This window comes from Tenrec ecaudatus, chromosome 1 (assembly GCF_050624435.1).
Source record: "Tenrec ecaudatus isolate mTenEca1 chromosome 1, mTenEca1.hap1, whole genome shotgun sequence".
NCBI classification, from domain to species: domain Eukaryota; kingdom Metazoa; phylum Chordata; class Mammalia; order Afrosoricida; family Tenrecidae; genus Tenrec; species Tenrec ecaudatus.
In genome coordinates this window covers 237016998-237031121 of record NC_134530.1, presented here as the reverse complement: position 1 = coordinate 237031121, position 14124 = coordinate 237016998, and the positions used below count along the sequence as shown (strand labels likewise).

Below are 14124 nucleotides of genomic sequence, written 5' to 3'. Positions count from 1 at the left end.
CGGCTCTTCAGTGGAGGCGGCAGCGTCCTCTCGCAGCGCGGTTCAGTGGCTGCGGTTACAAACACTTCTGACAAGTGAGCATTTGCTTCAGAAGAAGCCATTGTTCGGAAGTGGACAGAATGGGAGATAGCCGGGGAAAGCGTGTCACAGCCTGGCCTCCTCTGTGGTAGGCTTGTTTCTAGGAGAGGAATGTCATAAATATCAAAGTTAAGAATTTTTCAATCTGCGTGTCCTTTTTGTTTTTAAGTGTGAAAAATGCTCTTGTCAGCAATTTTTTTTAATGTGGGATTTCAAAACAAACAAAACTAGATTTGGAATCTCCTAAGAATTAATTGGGGTGGGGGAGGAAACAGGGCGAGGAGGATAGTGGTCATGCATCTTTTTATTCTTGCAGTAGAAGAAGCAATACATATTTTGTTTCATCCCCTACTTGATCAGATGAAGCATTTAGAGCTAACACTCCCACCCACAAACACACACAAAGTGTAACCCGCTGCTATCCGATCAGTTCCAACCCATGTGTGGCCTTAGTAGAACCGTTCTGTGAGGCTTTCCAAGACTGTCAAGTTTTCAGAAGTGGAAGTAGGTGGCCACATCGGTGGGTTTGAACCACTGACCTTTTGGTTCATAGCCCAGCACTATAACCACTCCCCCTCCACCCCTCTTGGCTTCTACATCTAGAGAAAATAAATTTATACTTCATCAAAATCATGATATCACTGGGATAAAGTAGAGAAGTTAATTATAGACAGGTATAAATGAATTTTTAAAATTATTGTGTCATTTTCATTGAATCTGTCGTGAGCAGTTACTTTGTAAACTGGTGAAAGAGAGCACGGCATGTGATGGAGATGCAACTCTAACTGCAGAGGAAAGAGGGAACTGGGTGAACTTCAGCAACTTCAGGAGCACTTTATCTGCAGTTTAAGTGGATTGAAAGAAAGTCCCATGTATGGTAGAAACATTTAGATACAAACAGGTTTACATCCCACCAGTGCCTTAATAAAATGTATTGAATTAATGGGGGTAGAAAAATGAGGAAACTGTCTTAATTGTGTTGTATTCTTAATCTCCCCATTTTGGAAAACCATTCATCCAATGGGCGGTGCAGGGACTCTGCATTCTTTTTGCAGAGAGGAGGGGACTCGTAAGTTCATGGAGAGTTTTCATTGTCCTTTGGTTTCTTTGGTTCCACTCCCTCAGAGTTCCCGAAGTCCCCTTGTATTGAGTGAGTCCCTGCTATGTGACAGGTGCTGATGGCCACGCTGGAGACACAGCAGGCACCGCGACAAGAGGTCTCCGCCCTGACCCTGTGATCGTATCCATGTCCTTAATTCAAGTGCGACTTCTACCCAAGCCTGCGTATCTTGCATGTGTTTTTCGTGTCAGCGCCTCTGTTCTATTTCACAACTTAAAACTGCCTCTGGGTGTTTTCCAGGCATGGTGATCATGGCAGTCAGTTTGGAATGAAGGGTGTGCATTGAGATAGATGCCTGCTATTTAAAAGGGAAGACTTGGTAGTCAGTGAAGGGCTAGGATTGGTGGTCGATGGACAGTAGTTACGAGACTGGGCAAGAAAAAGCGAGAAGGGCAGGGGGAGCTCCTGGCTCACTTATACGTCAGCCCCTTTGCAGAGGAGTTACTTGGCGGTGTGTGTGTGTGGTGGGGGTGGGGGTGAGGTGTCGGCGCTGTGCCGGTGTTTTCTTTTTAGGAAATGTGAGAGGAAAGGGGGTCAAGGACCCAATTGGGAGAGCGAATATTGGTATTGTTTTATGGAGGAAGTGGAAGGCAGGGAAGCATTTTGTTCAATGGTCAGGACACTTAGTAAACACAAGACTGTTTAGGTAGCACCAGAGTAACATCTTGGTAGGGAAACTGTTAAACGTGTCCCAGAAGAGATGGTGAAGGACTAAGTAAAACCCATGGAGAAAGGAGGGGAGTGGTGGATATATGTATGAGGCTGTGTACCATTAAACCTCAATCTTTCTCCTCTACATGGACATACACTTTCTATCATTTCTTATGGTTGAATCAGTTGACATCGGATGGTGAGCCTTCTAATGAAGGCAGAGATTATATTGTCTAACTTTGTATATTCTAATAGTACTGAACACAGAGTAAATGCTCGGTTCATTTGAATATCATTACAGAGGAACCATTAGAAACCTAATCACTTTGGCTGGACCATCCTCCCCCCATCTCACCCCGACCTCCTCTCATTCTACAGATGAGAAGGCGGGGGTCTGTGTCACACAGCTCCTTGGTGGCAGAGGTGGCACCCAGTTCTAGGTCTTCTTACTCAGAGCCATTGATCTTTTATCAGAGATGCACACTCTTGCCTACCCATGCGACCCTGTGCTTCATGAAAGTGATTTTCAGTTTGCTGCTCTGGGAAGAGCCGCCTGCCATTTCCAGGTCACATCTCTGTCTGACAGAGGAGGAGGTCAACTGTGGGCCCACGTGAATTGCTTTAGTTGTGACACAGGTAGGACTAGAATCTGGATCTTGGACCACAAGTGCATTGTTTGCCACACTAACCTCTTTGCTCAAAGAGTACTCCTTAATGTCTGTTAACCCTTACCAGGGATCGGGGGGGGGATTGAGACTAAATGTTTTCCTCCATTGCATTTAATATCTGTTGAGGTGGAGACCCCAAAAATTCAAGATAGATGGTATATGTGGTTATTTTTAGAGGTGTGGTATGTAAATAAACTATCATACCAAATTTCATGCTGGCTCTTAGGAATTTCCTGGAGAAGGCCATTCCTGGGTTGGCCTAACTCTCCGATTCCTGAGTTGAACTAATTTGCTAGCACAGGTAGTTTATACTCTTTACAACCCTGTGAAGCCGGTGGATTTCTTTCTCGTAATTGACTTGGTTCTTAGTGATTGGGAAGAGTAATTCAGATTCAAGCACAGTTTGTTTGTTGCTTTCAAAACTGTACTTTTCCTCTGTGTTTACCTAGTCCCAAGTGGAGACTGAATAAGCCCTATAAATAGACTTGTTTCAAAAGAGAGTTTGACATCATATGGCTCTGCCTTCCTGTTTTCCTTGATGGTCAAACCAATGTCAGCTACATCAGAAAGGAGAGCTTTCCAGAAACCACTTTCTTGTTTTCAATTCGTACAAAATCAAGGATGTGAGAAATAAAAGTCATTAGATTTCCATTGTTTGAGGCAACTCCATATTTACCTCCATGGCCCTCAACGTTTTTTGGTTTTTCTTTTTTCTTGGCTTAGATGAAAGGACAGGAAGTAAAGTGAAGACCAAGCAGAGTGAGTTGAGGGGAAGCCGGAGGAATCCCTTCAGACCCTCTCTCCTTATTGCCAAGTGGCTGCCCTAGAGGAAATGTGCGTGTGTAGTCCATGTCAACGTTCTCAGGTTACCTCCGCCCCACTGTCTCCAGTCCTTTTGTTCAAAGTCCATTGGTTATCAAAGGCTGAAAGCCAGTTCTACACAGGAAAAAAATAATCTTGTCATAATAGATACATTAAATATAAATTGATTGGATATCGTGTTATCCCTTTTTCATTTTTGCAGCAAGCTGCACTGAGCAAGGAGGAGCAGTCGCTGAAGGGAGGATCGCACCAGTGCTGTGTGCGCCTTCAATGGCTGTGCCTGGGCAGGAGCTGCCTGCGAGCTCACCGGGCTGTTTGCGTAGCCTCCATGAGGGGCCCATTGCACCTGCAAACTCAGTTGATCAGTGGTCACTTCCTTCTGATCAACTACCCATATAATGACGTAGAGGACATTCTAGGAGGTGGTCAAACCTGACCTGGGGCTATAAATTCCTTTCCAATTCTTAGTTCTTCTGTTCCAATTGTGTGGGTATGCCTTTGTCCAAGAGAAAGCACGGTTTCAAAATGACACTGCCATGAAGTTTAGAGAAAGCCTGTTTGAATGTAAACAGAGCTAAAGAAACAGGTTTCTTCACCTGGAACCAGTAACTGAACAAACAAGTGATCAAATCTGGAAGAAGGCAATCATCAGTTACTCTTATTTAGTCAATTGCAACTGCTTCTAAATTTTTGAAATCTGCCATATGTACAGCCTAAAGAATAGAGATTCAACACTACTGAAGGTATTGTGTCTTAACTTAAGTGCATAGGATCATTATCATTCCTTTTAAAGAAAAACAAAACTATGTTTCTGATATCACCATGCAAATGCTGCAGGTCTCCTGTCAGCACTTGACCATCTACTACTGTGGAGTTCTAGTCCCGAGTACGCCCCGGTGCATGGGGTCCATTTGTATGAAAAGGAAGGAAGGGGGTTTTAATAAGTGTATATGGTTAGAATTTTACCTGTATGACTTAGAATCTTTTATGAGTCATAGAACAATTGGTAACCCCAAACCAACCTCACAGCCATTGAGTCAATTCTAATTCATATCAACCCTAAAGGACAGAGTAGATTTGGCCTTGTGGGTTTTGGAGACTGTGAGGCTTTATGGGAATGGGAAGCCTCATCTTTCTTCTAAGAAGCAGCTGGTGGTTTTGAATTACTGACCTTTTGGTTAGCAGCCCAACAAGTAACTATCTCGTCAGAACAACTGATAGGTCCTCCCATATCTGCCGAGAGCAACTGACTTATTACTACAGAAGCATGTGCAGCTAGTAAAGGTTGTGCATTCATGCATTTTTTGGTACCTGGGGCCAAATCTTAGCAGTGCCTTTTCTAAAATTTTCTTCCGCACTTTCTGTAACCATTAGGTCTATCTTTGTACGAGGGACAGAAAAGACTGTGCCTCTGCTCAAGCCGCTTCTCACAGTGCATTTTGTTTGTGATCACTGTGAGCCGTTATGGCATAATTACAATTCTGGTATGATACGCTGTTGGTTGAAAAGCGTCAATGTTTAGTGGAACAGAGAAACTCCAGTTCAAAAATCTGTGAGCGGGCAAATCAATGCCATGATTAACTGATTTTCACAGACACCCTGAAGCTTTGAGATGCTCGCTCTGTGGTTCAGGGGAGCTGCAGAGGAGCAAATGCCCAGCAGGGGTTAAACCTCCATGCCCGCACTGCAGCCCATTTCTGTCAACACACGTTCAGGAAATAAACATTTATGCTTTCTGAAATGAAAGTGTATTTTTGAAGACTAGCCGTCAGATATTTTTTGCCCTTCACACTTTCAAATGCTTAGTCTTTTTTTTGGTAAGTCAACTGCAAAGTGTATCCGTTTGCCAGGCTTAACAAAAAAAGGGAAAAAAAATGCTTGACATGTGCCCATGGCCCCAGAGTCGGCGCCCTAAGGCCCCAGGAGAGGAGGGCAAGAGAGTTGGCATGAAACAGGCTTGCTTCCAGCTGGTTACCTCAGGGGTACCTGCCTCTTGAGAAGCTTTCAATCCTTCCAAATGATGTTATTCCCAACTGTCATGTGGCTTATTTAGAGCACGCTGTATTGCAGATAAACATGCTATTTAACTGCGGGTCAAGGTAGAGAGTCAGGCTGCCAGGAGAATGCCCGAGATGCATTAAATGGCATGACTCCCGGACGGAGATGAAGGGACATCAGGATTGTCAGTGATATGCACGGAATGGGCCTGTGGCGGCGGGGGAAAAAAGTGTGCCGTGGTATCAGTGTATTTTTTTAAGCTGTAATATGACTGAACCTTTAAAACCATAACCTGTCACACACCAAAGATGAAGATACGGGGTTACACAAATATGTGAAGTTCAAGCAACCCAACTGCAGAGCACATTTTATTTCACCTGGCAAAGAGGTTTCCTCCAAAGAGCGCTAGATGCTACAGGGGCTCCCTCTCCTTGTGGCGTAGGGGTGAGAAAACGCTCCGTGTGCCCCGAAAATGCACAAACAAGTAATTGTCATTTGGATACAGGTATCTGGGCGCCAAATGAGCTGCCGGGCTTTTAGAAAACCCTTTTCCTGCCGCTTCTTAAGACTTGCGTTTATTTTCATCTAGGCCTGGCCATTTAGGTTTTTATACTCTGCTTGGGTTTATTGATAAAAAGCATTATGTAGTCCATTTGTCTTTGGAGATGTGAAATATAGCTCGTGCTCCGAAAAGGCAGGTAGAAGAATTTCATGGCATTAAAAATTGACTCTCTATTGCAGTCACCTGCCTTAGTCTCCAGGTGAGCACACCAGTCTCAGAACAAAGCCATCTCACTGCTACCCAGAGAAGCGCGGCGCGCCTCAGTGTCGGTCATAAAGATCATAGCTTTCAATAACGACAGCACCAGCCCGTGTGGGCAGTTCCCCTTTGCCACGTGAGCCCGCATCTCCTAAATGGCCCCAACAACAAGTCACGCTCTTTTTGGGTCAGGGGAATTCTGGGTCCCACACTCGGGATCTCAGAAGTTACTTGGCAAGTGTTCCATAGCTAGGAAATCCAGCTACTTAAAGAGCCAAGGAAAGGTGAAAGCCCAGACCGATCGTACATTTTTGCACAGCATCGATTGTCCTGCTTCCTGTGGTGTTGTGAGAAGGACACTCCCTTGGTTTGCTGAAGCGATGCACACAGAGCAGGCAAACGTTTCCATGACCCACCCTACCCAACCCTCCCACCCACCTCCCCCCAAAACAAAGCCGAGGGAGAGATGTTTTCTTTGCCTTTTCCTTTCAAAAAGAAGCGGGGGGGGGGGGGGGGGGAATGAACCGAGAAAGGAACAAGAAAGAGTTGGAGGCAGGATAAACAGGCACACACAGCCAGTGACAGTGAAGAAACAGATTGTGGGCGCGAACTGAAAAATGGAATAGCATTGCTTTTCTGCTTAATTAAACCCCAAAGAAAATGTGCGCAACATTGTTATGGCTGAAAAATTGTTAATTTGTAAATCACAGGACAAAGGGGGCCCTGTGCAACTTTAAAGTTTCCGTGCACGTAACTGTCGATAGAGTACCTTCTCCATCATCAGCACTAAATTCACATTGATGCCTCTTTTCTTCTCCGTATTGATCCTTCCATGAGAACGGAGATTTGTATCTGTTAATTAATGCGTCCTGAAACAGCGTTTGTATTAATCAGGCAGATAAGAAAAATTGGATGCCTGCACCCTCCTGACACCCGTAAAAGTGCTGGCCCTGATAAAATCGTGGATGGACCTCAATAAAAAAGTTCCTCCTTCCACTCAATAAACTAATCATCCTGCTTTTAATTATTCGGCAGAAAGATGTGTGGAGATTGGAGAATGTGTAAATCTATTTACTAACAGCGGTGTCTGGGAGGGAGAATAGGGCTGTCACTGGGAAGTGCTGCGGGCTACAGGCTCTGCCCATCTGCCGTGCAGAACGACTGCCGCTGGAGGAGCCGGGATGAAACGGGAGACCAAGGTGCACCAGTAAAGCACAACACCTTTTTAGCACTCAGCTTTCCAGGTGATCATGTCCTGTTTCGTCTATTTCAATGACAAAATAACCCCTCTGAAGGAACCCCATCTTGCTTTTCCTAATTTATTTTTTAATCCAGTATTTGGATTTGCATTGCATCTTCCTTTGGGGAAGAGAAGTTGGGGGGGGGGGGTGAGCAATCAGGATTATTTTTTCTCTCTTCCTTTGTGCATTTGTTTGCTAGATTTGCTTTTGTTTTGCGGGGGTGGAGCATTCCCAATTACAAAAGTCAAGGCTGCTCAGGTTAGGTCAGTATTCCTGCCTGTGTCCCCTGAATGCAATGTTATTAGCTGCTCTGTCACTTTCGCTAAGACGGGGCTGACTTGTTCGCGGAATCGGAAATATCCACTCCTCAAGGAAGAATGAGGAAAAGACAGGAGGCAGCCAGTTCAAAAGCAGCCCCTTCAAGGAACCCGAAGCGACTTGATAAGCAATGGAAGAGCTGTTGCCCACATGCCCTGAGAGCCCCTTACGAAAAGCTGCATTAATCCCTTTTGATGATTTTATTAAGGACTCGTGACTGTCCCCCGACAGCAAAGCACCGGCTTTCACCAACAGGCTAGGAAATGCTCTCCTGGTCCACGGAGGTCAGACAGCCAGTAGGTTTTTATATTGTAGTTGGGACAATGGTTTGCCAGAATAAAGTATCAGTACAGTTAGATTCCTTAAGTTGATGCATTAAAATTTTCCTGCGCTTCCATAGCACTGCTCTGGGCAGGACCTTAAGTTATAATCCCATTCGCTTCAGAGACGGGGCAAGGTGCCGTGGTACTTGGGATTCCTTCATCTGCCCTTGGAAGTGGATGGGGTGTGTGTGTGTGGAGGGAGAGAGAGAAAGAGGGAGAGAACTTTTTTTAGGGTTCTTGGGGAGGGGGAAATATCAGGCTGATAATGGGATACCTTCACGGATTTGTTTGTAGAATTTAGGATTAGTTGCTATGTGGTGTAAATAAATTAGACCTTTAATTCTACCTAGGTTTAATTGTATGGCTTCACTCTTTCCTGTGGAGAACAGTTTCTTCTTGTTTCTTGCTCTGTTCTTCCAAGCTCAAAATGGTTTAGCACGTGTGAAGGCAGTCTTGGTTTGCAGTAAAGAAGTGAACCAACCACACAACTACTTCAGATACAAATAATGTATCATCATATGGCTACCATTGGGGGTTCTTGTTATAAATCCATTTTCAGTAGGCATTCTTTGATAAGTTACCAAATGCAAAACTGAAGGTACGAGGAAATCATCTTGCTTCGGGGAAAACACACAATAGCTCAGGGGAGCCAATATTCACCTTCGGTATTTGACTCTGTTACTTCTTTCCCACTACATCCCACTGCCCGGGCATTTTATAGTATAGCCTTCTTCCTCTTCAAAGCAAGCCCGAGCAGTCCTGGTGGGAAAGCAGTTCAACCCTGAGCTGCTCACCGGAGGGGGTGGGGGGTGGCTCAAATATCGCACCAGCTGCACAGGACAGATCTGACGATCTGCTTCTGGATTGATTAAAAACCCCTTTGCTTTCAAGCAGATTGCAATTCATAGTGGTACCACAAGACAGAGTAGAACTGCCCCCAGCGGGTTTCCAAGGCTGGAAATCTTTATGGATATGGACTACCTCATCTTTCTCCCAAGCAATGCTTGCGGGGTTTGAACCACTGACCTTGTAGTTAGCAGCTGGCCTAACTAAAATTTCAGCACTGTGTCACTAAAGTTCCTAGGAAAGCCCACAGGACTCTTCTACCCTGTCACCTGGGCCGCTGTGAGTCTAATAGACTTGACGTCACCGAACAACAGAAACAAGAATGAATTGCCGCTTTTCTGATTGTAGGAAGAGCTGGCTGTTCTATATTTCACTTTGTTTTGCAGTCATAATTTGGTTAAAAAGGAATACACAGTAAGTATCACCAGGGCACAAATATCCAAATAAATTGATGATTTTTAATGTAAGAGTACTTGCGCCTCACTGCTGCCTAAATTATTTTCTTTGTTGTTGACTTTTGCATTACTTTTGTCTTATATAACCATTTTAGTGTTTATGGTCGAGGCCACTGGACATCTGGTGCCCTATAAGGACTTACAAAGACTTCAGCCAGGAGTCAGATGTAGTTTTAGATGACCTGGTATTTTCTTCTCTAAGAACGCTCTGTTAATTCTCCCCTCAGAGAGCCCACAGGGAGCACCAACGGACAGAAGCTGGGTTGTGTCTTTTCCCCTGTCATTTGCAAAGTGATCGGGGAAAACTTTAAGAGCTTCTAATCAAAGCTCAGCAGAATTTTGAGCACTGATGCAGAAGCCAAAGACCATATGAAACTAATGTTGCATTATGGAATTATGGCTTTGAAGTAACTTGATCTGCCCATTTTCCCATGCAGGCTTCTCCACTCTGTCCCTGGCGGACCAGATGAGCCTTCTGCAGAGTGCTTGGATGGAGATTTTGATCCTCGGTGTCGTATACCGATCCCTTTCGTTTGAGGATGAACTTGTCTATGCAGACGATTACATAATGGACGAAGACCAGTCCAAATTAGCAGGCCTGCTTGACCTCAATAATGCTATCCTGCAGCTGGTGAAGAAGTACAAGAGCATGAAGCTGGAGAAAGAAGAATTCGTCACCCTCAAAGCTATAGCTCTGGCGAATTCAGGTTGGCATGTTCACATGGTTGTTGTTACATATAGCTTTTTTTTTTCTTTAATATGTCAGTTTTACCCTTTCCTTCGCGGCTGCTTCTTCAGGGATTTGCTGAGACCCACTTTGTAAACCCTGTAAGTGTCAGCCAAATGGCCATCGTTTCACCTTCCTCGTGAATAGCGAAGTCTAAGAAAAACCTATGTGGAGCGAATTACGTGTACTGTACTTGCTCGTTACCAGCCAGAGACTTCCGGCACCTAATGCATTGGCTAATGTGGACCACACAGCAAAACAGCCTCTTGTCAGAGAAGCACTAAGCATGTTCTCAGGACAAAATGAGCACCAGTGTGTTTCATGCAGAAGTTAGAATGAGTGTGAATTATGAATCCACACAAAACCGCTCTCCCCTCAATGATGCTAATTACGCAATTGGGAAAATACATTTAAGCGTGGGCATTAGTTTTGGTGTATCAAAGAGTGCTATGCTTTCTTGCATTCTGGAATTCTCCTTTTGCTGGAGGGAGTATTTCTCTCAAAGAGCGCTACGCGTGCAGGAAAGGTTAAGAATTATGGGAATGCGTTTTCTGTATCTTTGAGCAGAGACACGCTAAAGTAGGAAGCAACCTCAGATAAGTAGAAATCGTTGGGGCTTTGTTGTTCTCCCCCTTTGTGCCTCTTCTAATGCTTTCTTGTGGTCTTAGGTCTCTCTCAGCATTTGCATAAAGTTCAGGATAGATCCTCCGTAATGACGTGCCGATCATTAGATACCTGCGTGTCAATAACCTGCTCTGATGGTGTGTACCATTGACAGTCACACCGTGCCCCTCCATCTGCTTTTGTTTTGACCCTATCTTTGAACTTTATCTTGGTTGCCGGCCAGTAGTTTTCCCTTTAATTACAAGAAGGAAACTGTCAATAAAATCTGTTAAATGGGATGCAATGAGTGGCTTGAATGGGCGGACGGCTATTTGTTCAAATTCTGCAGCATTCAAGGTATTGACAGTTTGTTTTCTGGGGCCATATGTGACGATCAATCTCAGGCTGGGCTCAGCCGCGCTGAAAAATGAGAAAGCAGATTGCTTTTGCTTACTTGTGGATGACGACTTTGTGATTTGGTACGGGCCTAGTGAGATGGGTCCTTCTGCCCAAATTGCCCCCATGAGAGCCAGGGGTGCGTGACTGTTTTTAGAAATAATTTTTAATTGATTTTGTAATTAACAGTTCATCTACAATATTGATGCATGAATCCTTGGACTGATAGGAGGGAAATTGTTTTCTACAATGAAGTTGTACTTTCCTATTTGTCTTTATAATGGCGTTTAGCATTTCAGCCTTTTAATTGGGACCATAACCCCACCAAGCCATTTACCCTTCTTCATTCCCCCCTCTGTGCAGATGTGAAATATGATTGCTTATGAAAAATGACATTGTTGTCCCATAGCCCAAGACCCGCTTCTGCTTTCTAGAAGACCCGCGTGGGAAAGGGGATAGGAATTTTCTGTGAGTTCCCTGGTTTGTATGAACTCCCTGTTTTCCTTGCAGCGCTCATAGTTAGAGAAAGGTTTGCACCCTCCTTCCAGGAGAATTGTCTGTTAGGGGTGATCATAAAACGATTCTAAGTTAAAGCATTTGTAGTGGCTAGGTTCCTGGCTTAAAAAATTTTTTTGCATGGACCTTTTGTTCCAAATTGCTTTATAAAATCCAGTAACTGCTCATGAATTGCTGAGTAATGCCAAAACTTTATCAAAGCCTTTCGATGTTAGCTGTCAACTTTATGAATATGTATTGTACACCTGAATTAATTAGGAGCAGCATTTCTTTCTGTCTTTCTTGTTTGGAAGGATAATCATTAATATTTTTGATGGAATAATATCTAACCACACAAACTCTGCTGTTTAGGGAAGGAAATGACCTATTTTAGAGCAGTGACTGGTGAACAGAAAATCTTTATTTAAGGAGAAGATCATATCTTGTTCTTCTTTTAAGTCAGAAGTCATGAACAAATGTCCCCCTTTTCTTTCAACTTAGTACCTAGTTGAGTAGCCTTGCTCTTTCATGGAAAATTTCTCCAGATCATAATTTTTTTCTGTAGGTGATGCTAACATAAAACCCAATAAATAAATGGAATCAGAGTCTGTACTAAAGGAAAAGTAAGTAATGCTGTCTTTCTTAGTGTCAAAGTGGTGCCACTTCTGCTTTATTTTGCTTAAATGTGGCCTCCCCTCCAGCCATCCACCAATCTCCCTGGTATTGAAGCTTGGAATCAGTCGTGTAGACAGATACTTTCTCTGATACTACCAATATCATCCCTTATTATTTTCAGCCATTATTTAGAGGACAGCAATAAATTTGTTCATTCAAAGTTATGATCCAATGTAAGTTTCTTAGATGTTCAAACACATCAATGCGAAAATATTAAGATATTGCTCAAAAATCAGCCCTGTAGAGGATTTCTAAGGCTATAAATCTTTCTGGGAGCAGACAACCTCATCTTTTTTCCATGGGGTGGCTGGTGGGTTTGAACTGCTGACCTTGTAGTTAGAATTCCCTTCCCCGACAGTGTACCAGAGGTCTTATAAACACCCTCAAAAAGTTCCTGGACTTTTTTTTTAATATTTAGGGAATGTATACACATATATTATGGATTTCAGATTAGCATAGGTAAGGTTTTGTGTCAAAGGTTTTTATTGTTATTTAAATATGTACTGTTATTTATATACGTTCCCTGTATGTTTGTAAATAGTAATAACCATTGTCTCATTTTTCTAAATTTTCTGTTTCTTTTAAACGCATCTTTTTTTCAGTCATTATTGTGATCAGCGTTGTGTTCATGCTTGTGAAACAGGAAATGGGTTTCCTGACAGTGGCCGTCCAAGTTTTGGTAGCCTTTGGCACAGTTGGTTGCATACACATTGGGCTGGTAACCACAAACTGAGCAGTTCAGATCCCCCGCCGATCGATGGAGGGAAGATGAGTCTTTCCCGTAATGATTCACGGCCTCAGGAAAACCTGTGTGAGTCCGAATGGACTTGATGCAGTGGAGTCTGGGATGTGTGTTTGCTGTATATGAAAGCAGGGATGCTTTTCAAACCAGACACCACTGGCAGTGTATGCCTGGTCCTCAGATGTGCCCTCAGAGAAGCAAGATGTCGCTGACTCTGCAAAACTTAACTGAGACCCTGGGGGCCCGTAGTAAATAGTGCTGCGGTGAGTACTTCTTTACCAGTGTCTCCTTCTACGTCTTTTGACTATCGACCTAGGAGTGGATTGAATACAGACTTAGGAGTGGCAATGCTGGGCCACATTCTTAGTGTTTTGAGAAGCCATCTGTTTTCCACAGTGGCTTGTAACCGTTTTACATTCCCATCACTGATATACAAGGTCCTCAGTTGCCACACATCCTTTGTCAACGGCAGTTACTTTTGGTTTGGTTTTGAACTTAGCCGTGCTAGTGGAAGTGAAATCGTATTTCACGGTGGTTTTGATTTGCATCTTTCTGTTGGCTAATCACCTGGAGCTTCTGTTCATGTGTTTGGGGCTATTGGAATGGTCTCGTCTTTGGCCCATTTTATGATTGCGCTGTTTGTGTTTGTGTTGTTAAGGTGTGTGTGTGTGTGTGTGTGTGAATGAGTGTGTGCTATGCTCATCAGATACCTAAATGCCAATCACCAGATGAATGTAGGACATACAGACAGTGGAATGCTACTCAATCAATAAGTATCAATTGTTTTGATACCTACCTAGAGTACGACACCTAAGCAGGCGTCCTCAAACTATGGCCAGCGGGCTACATGCGGCCTGCCGAGGATATTTATCTGGCCCGCAGGGTGTTTTTGCCCCATTTGATTTTTCACTTCAAAATAAAATATGTGCAGTGTGCATAGGAATTGGTTCATAGTCTTTTTTAAACTATCGTCATGCCCTCCAACGGTCTGAGGGACAGTGAACTAGCCCCCTGTTTTAAAAGTTTGAGGAGCCCTGTGCTGCAGTATGAGGAACTCGAAGACATTATACTGAGTGAAGTCAGTCAATCATAAAATGACACATATTGAATAATCCCACATATCTAAACAGGTAAGGAAAGGCAACTGAAAAGAGAAGGAAAAGCTTGTCAGTGGTAACCAGCAACCAAGGACAGGAGTCACCAGGG

General features: G+C 43.7%; 1 protein-coding gene across 4 annotated transcripts in view; it reads left to right on the top strand.

Annotated features, from left to right (window-relative positions):
• Positions 1 to 14124, top strand: part of ESRRG (estrogen related receptor gamma) — a 256355-nt gene that overhangs the window by 230943 nt on the left and 11288 nt on the right. For all 4 annotated transcript variants that reach the window (XM_075540577.1, XM_075540580.1, XM_075540578.1 and 1 more), the window contains one exon: positions 9718 to 9987. In XM_075540577.1, the coding sequence (XP_075396692.1) occupies positions 9718 to 9987 (270 nt within the window). The remainder of the gene's footprint in view (positions 1 to 9717; positions 9988 to 14124) is intronic.